The sequence below is a fragment of the Arachis ipaensis genome, chromosome B4 (genome assembly GCF_059453495.1).
Source record: "Arachis ipaensis isolate K30076 ecotype BB chromosome B4, ASM5945349v1, whole genome shotgun sequence".
Taxonomy (NCBI): domain Eukaryota; kingdom Viridiplantae; phylum Streptophyta; class Magnoliopsida; order Fabales; family Fabaceae; genus Arachis; species Arachis ipaensis.
Genome location: NC_142439.1, coordinates 118,137,704 through 118,143,960, shown reverse-complemented (window position 1 = coordinate 118,143,960; position 6,257 = coordinate 118,137,704). Strand labels below are relative to the sequence as shown.

At 32.0% G+C, this 6,257-nt stretch overlaps 1 protein-coding gene across 1 annotated transcript; it reads right to left on the bottom strand.

The window, feature by feature from the left end:
- Positions 1 to 3,253: 3,253 nt before the first annotated feature.
- Positions 3,254 to 5,959, bottom strand: LOC107636901 (mitochondrial pyruvate carrier 1-like). Its single transcript, XM_016340373.3, has 4 exons — positions 5,864 to 5,959; positions 4,792 to 4,846; positions 4,525 to 4,660; positions 3,254 to 3,293 (listed from the first exon to the last, which is right to left on the bottom strand). Exons 1-4 carry the CDS (start codon positions 5,957 to 5,959, stop codon positions 3,254 to 3,256), a joined length of 327 nt encoding a protein of 108 aa, XP_016195859.2.
- Positions 5,960 to 6,257: the final 298 nt, after the last annotated feature.

Here is a 6,257-nt window from a genome sequence, read left to right as displayed (position 1 = left end):
CTCTTATAACAACCTAAATCCTAATGAGCTACTGTCAACTCAAGTACTACCTACTAGAGGAGGCCCCTGGAAGGATATATGTCAATTACAAATAACAAATCAACACTTAAGGGAGAAGATGATCATAGGTTTGTCCATGGAGGTTGGTGATGGACGGCATACTCATTTTTGGAAGGATGTATGGTTATACTGTGGATCTTTGAAGGATCGATTCCCCAGACTATTCTCTGTTTCAAACCAATGTGGATATGTTATAGGAGATTGTGGGTTTTGGGATGGGCTAGAGTGGATTTGGAATTTCCATTGGAAAAGAGAGCTCTTTCAATGGGAGTTAGAACTTCTGAGTGAATTACACGAAGTGTTGAGACCTGTGAATCTAATACAAAACAGAGAGGATAGTGTTGTGTGGAAACTAGACAGAAAAGAAGTTTTTTCAACTAACTCATTTGTGTAGGTTTGGCAGGAAGAATTGATCCCAGAGGAGGTTACCAGTTACAGCTTCACGAAGACTATCTGGAAAGGTTTAGTACCACCCAGAGTGGAACTATTTACTTGGTTTGTCCTAATAGGTAGAGTGAGTACAAAAGACAAGCTTAGCAGGTTTGGAATTATCAGACAAGAAGATAATATCTGTGTTTTCTGTCATACTGAGGTGGAGCAAGCCCACCACCTGTTTCTAGGTTGTGGATTTGCCTAGCAAGTTTGGAGTGCTTGGATATCGACGTTATGCCGACAGTGGGCTTTTCCAGGTTTGATGCGAGAACATTTCTTAAGCTGGATAGAGGAACCAAGGAGGAAGGAGGATCGAGAGCAACGACTGAGATGCTTCTATGCAATCGTCTGGAACATCTGGTTGGAAAGAAATAGAAGAGTATTCCAGAATGTAAGCAAAGGTGTGGAAGAGATCTTCAACATGACGGTGATGAGCGCCAACGAATGGAAAGGTGTTGTGTCACTTTTTACTAGGCTTTTTGGTACTGATGTGTCTGTTAGTTTGTTGCTCCACTGTGTTGTGTTGAGCTCTAGTGTTAAAAAAAAATAACATAGAACAACAATGAACAATATCTTACACTATAAAACAATATATTACATTATAAAACAAAAAATTGAATAGTCTACCAGCAATTAACACATTATAATCAACCAAATATAATCAATAATAAGTTTAGAATTCAACTCAACTATAACACAAATTCAACTTTAAATTTCACTATATTCCCATCACATGAAATTACTCTATCTTTCTCCCATATGCAATGAATTCAACTACTCAAGATGTATTATATGACATGAGTGGAGACTTCAGCCAAGGGAAAATTATGGTTATGCTCAACCCACTCCTGAGCAAGTTAATTATATGGAAAATTCTTCAAGAAATCCAGTAATAATCCCTATTCAAATACATTCAATCAGGGATGGAGGAATCACCCAAAAATTGGATGGAGAGAGCAACCCCAGAAGCCTTAACAGAACTTTAACAATAACTCTCAGGGCGGTTTGAATCAAAACAAGTTCAACAATTTCAATAGCCACCAATTTCAAGCTTCTCAACAACAGCAGGCGTCCACCCAGCCTCAGAATACTCCTGACTTGGCCACTCTAGTTGCAGAGCTTTTCAAGAGCACCCATAGCTTTATGCAGGAGACTATCTAGAGCTTTCATTCGGAACTTGGAAGTACAAGTGGGTCAGCTGAGCAAAAGAATACCTGAGAGACCCCCCAACACTCTTCCTGGTGACATATAGATAAACTGAAGAAGGAGGCACAAGTTGCTAAGGGGTCAGAGGAGAAAGAAACTCCAAAAAAGGCTGAAGCTGCATTATTACATGCCCCACCTAAAGCGCATATTCAAGAGCCTGAAACACCACAACCTCAGAAGCCCCAAGAGGAGACTAAGGACGGGAAGTTCTCTCAGTTCTTGGAAATCTTTAAAAAGCTACAAATAAATATTCTTTTTGCTGAGGTTTTGGAGAAAATGCCTCCCTATATGGCACTCATGAAATTCCTACTCTCTGAGAAGAAAGCCTTAAAGGGAGATGAAACAGTGGTACTGACCAAGGAGTGTAGTGCACTCATTTAGAGCAAGCTGCCTAAGAAGATGCCAGATCTAGGGAACTTTCAGATTCCATGCACTATTAGGACTATCACCTTTGACAAAGCTCTTTGTGATCTTGGCTCAAGTATTAACCTGATGCCTTTGTTCGTAATGAAGAAGCTGTAAATTCAAGAGGCACGGCCTACAAGGATAGCATTAGAGATGGCTGACAAATCTCTGAGGCAAGCGCATGGGCTAGTGAAAAATGTCTTGGTCTAGATTGGAGAGCTATTCCTCCCTGCAGATTTTGTGATATTAGATATGGGAGAGGATGCAAAGGACTCCATCATCCTAAGAAGACCATTCCTGACTACTGGGAGAGCTCTGATAGATGTTGAGAGAGGTGAATTGGTTTTAAGGCTTTATGAACTACTTGGTATTCAAGGTTTATAAACCTTCACCACTTTCTGGAGAAGGAGGTGCATGCATGCAGAGCTCATTACTCAAGCCTCCCCCTTTGTTGGAAACCCATACAGTTTTTTCCGACATCAAACCTAAGTTTGGTGTTGGGCATTCACCACCTTCTAAGGAGGGAGGAGGTCCAAGAAGAAAGTACCCAGAGACTGAAGGAAGAAGAGGATTCCTACTGAAAATTTTTCACCTGGCATAAAAATGGTGTTCACTAGAAACCCAGTCATACCTCACACAATAAATAGAATCCTGTCCCTTTAGCATGTTCTTTCATACAATAACATTTATATTTTTTAGATATTTAAGACTTCTCTACATTCCTATATATATTATAACACATGTGAAAAATAGCGGCAAAAACTTAGCGTACATTTCTAAAATTGTCGCAAATTAATAAAAAAGGAATGGTTTAGATCAACACTTATGAATGTGCATCAAAATTTGATAGGTTAATGGCAATTTTATGGAGAACTGTTGCTAAGTCAAACACTTTATAACACATATATAATATAATTAACATCATGTTCTTTTCTCAATATCAGAAACTCGCACGAAAGATGAGTGGAAGGAAAAAAGAATTCCTATACAAAAATGGTCAATAAACAAATAGAACACAAAATTTTACATTGGTTGTAAACAACACAAAATATAATCAAAACTATGTACTCATGTATATGAAGAATCATATCTATGCACAGTCTCGTATCTCTCCTCCCTAGAAGAGAAGTAAATTAAATTGAGGATGAAGTTACTTGGATGAAGCTTCACCCTTCTTCTCAGAGAGGTACCTAATAATTATATCAAAATGTCTATTAATGTAAGCTCAAATATATAAGATAGAATTATTAGTAGAGGTACTCCATACTAATAAAACTTGCAAAACTATAATAAGCACGCAGAGATTATATAAGAGTCAGCAATACTATAAAAAGAGACGACAATACACAATGACGTATCTAAAAAATTTTGTCAGTGGAGATAAAAATTATATGATATAATAATTATTTCTATAATTATATTTTATTATTATAAACTATAATTAATTTTTAAATTAACTAACTAATAAATTAAAAATAATAATTTAAATAATAACAGATAAAAAAAATACACAAGAATATAATTACAAAATAAATGCATAACAATTGAATAAATTAAAAAGTATAACAAAATAAAGATCAACCTTTAATAAATTAAAAAGAAAATTGAAAAATTCTAAACTCTGACAATGTTGCAACTTGCAAAATACCAAACACTAAACTCTAAAGATGCTGCAACATGCAAAACACCAAATACTAAAGTACCAACAATAGTCTATTAAAAATCTAACGTCACAAAATCAAAATCAAATTCATTAATCAAATACAATTTCAAAATCAATATATAAAACAAAATAAGAAGTTGTTGATAAAAGTAACAGTGAAATCATAGTCCATATACACACTACTAAAGAACTACTACTTTGGCTATAATTTCTTCTTATTTCAAGTAAAGTTAACCACACGAATAAAAAAAAATGCAATAAGACATAAGAGTTTAATTTCCTCTACCTACATAAACTAACTTTCACTTTATAAGAGTTTAATTATTTTTTATTAAATAATTAATATAATATTTTATAATATGGTGGGATCTTTTAATTTTCTTTTCATTTATGTAGGGACACTGTGACCAAGAGAATAAATTGTGAGTAGAGTCAAATTCATGTATACTATGGGGGCAAATAAATTTTTTTACTATGCACTAAATGAAAGTTTTTGAAAAGTCAGTGCCCCCACAATGCACTACTTAAATCCGGCCCTGGCAATATATGATATGGTTCATTAAAATGGGTATGAAATTAAGATGAATAATAAAAAGTTTAAAATAACAAAAAGATGAAATGAAGTTATTTTAATACTACTAGGACAATAATATTGTAGACATATATTTGATACCGAGATATAAATCCTAAATCTTCTAAACCAAATATATATATATATATATATATTATAATGGGATGGTAAGTAATTAGGTTAATACCCATTGCCTTTTGCCCAGCGGGAGAGCTGGCATAGTTGTACAGCCTCATTGGAAGCATGGCAAGCAAGAAGCAGATAGTTTCTTGGTTTTACCATCCATGCAAATCTCATGAATAATGCTGAGTACACACACATCACTGCACTATCAAACATTATAATTAAAATCAAGAAATTAAAGACGCAAACTAATGTTAGTTTCAACATGTCATATAAGAACATTATATTATTTCAAGTTAACAAAAATAATAACCAGATTATAATTTTCAACCTGCTGTCATGTTGCCAGAGATCATTTCTGGAGGTTTTTTCATGTCCGCCAATCCCTTTAAACCAAACATATAGATGAAAATATTTAGTCTTAATGTTGATCATTTTAGATGAGACCTTTTGATAGTGGTTATTAGAATAATAGGGTATCATATGAAAATGAGATGCTTGAAGATAAGGGCAAATTATATACTGATTTTTCCGTCCTTAAGGCTTTGTAAAATTCATATGACATGATGATCTACTCCCCTAATTATTAGCCTTCTTTGGGGTAAGTTAACGTAAAGTTTGAATGGATATTCAAATATGGAAGATATTATTTGTATATTAGAATGAGAAAAGTTTAAAGATTAATTAACAATTTTAATTTATATTGGTCAATATTTTAATTAATAATTTCATATTTTTAGTCTAATATTATATTTTTAACTAATATTTTTAAATATTATTAGTTAATTGCTGACTACAAACAATAAATTATGATGATTCTATAGTATTGCTCTATTTAGAATTGGTGTACAAGTTTTTAGACACACACTTTATAACTATTGATTCAATTGTATAATTCACGCTTTTATTTTCATCTGTTCTATTCTTAAATTTAATAGCCGGTTCAAATAACATACACTGAAATAAGTATATAAATAGGAGTCTATGGTATCAATGAGTACAGTAACTAAATAACGTTAGCAATTATTAAAAAGTATTGCTAAAATTAAAAATATATTTTTTCTAACATTTTTTATTTTTATTTTCAAATTGAAATACTGTTAAATTAAAAAAAAAATATTACTTTAATTTTAACAATATTTTTTAAGTATTACTAAAATTATATAGTCATTATAACTACTATAATGATAAACATACATAATAGCAACGTATATATATGCACCATATAAATATCTTTTTCCAGTATTTAATATCATGTTTAAAAAAAATGCAAAAGTATCAAGTATATTGTTATTTGAATTTTAATCAAATTGTAAGGAAGATTAAATCAGTAGTGTAATTTGTTCTCTTGAAAAAAATTCACTATAAGTATAAATAGAGAGAATGAAAGTAGTGTGACATACAGCAGCCACAAATCCCCAATTAGCAACAGGTCCCCAGAAGTGTGTTGTTTTGGGACCAACTGGACTATTTAAAAATGCTCGAAAAGAGGAACCCATGATCTGATCGTTAATCCTGGTCGATGCTTGAACAATTCTGATATATATTGTCAATGAACATAAGTTAGGCAATTAAATAATATGGTAAACAAAAAATATTATGTGAACACAAAAATCAACTACTAAATTAGTTATAATGTATTTATGTATAAATATATGTGTTATTTAATTTATTTTTAATGTATATTTTATATGAGTGATTGATTTAATAGATAATTTTATATGTATGCATAATAATATGCTTGTAGTTGTATAATAAATAATGTATCATATCAATAATATAATATTATTATGAAAG

Coding starts and splice junctions, on each gene's coding strand:
- LOC107636901 (XM_016340373.3), bottom strand. CDS start 5,959: ATGGGTTCCTCTTTTCGAGCATTTTTAAATAGTCCAGTTGGTCCCAAA. Junction 4,847..5,863: donor ATTGGGGATTTGTGGCTGCT/GTATGTCACACT, acceptor TTTGGTTTAAAG/GGATTGGCGGACATGAAAAA. Junction 4,661..4,791: donor CTCTGGCAACATGACAGCAG/GTTGAAAATTAT, acceptor TTGATAGTGCAG/TGATGTGTGTGTACTCAGCA.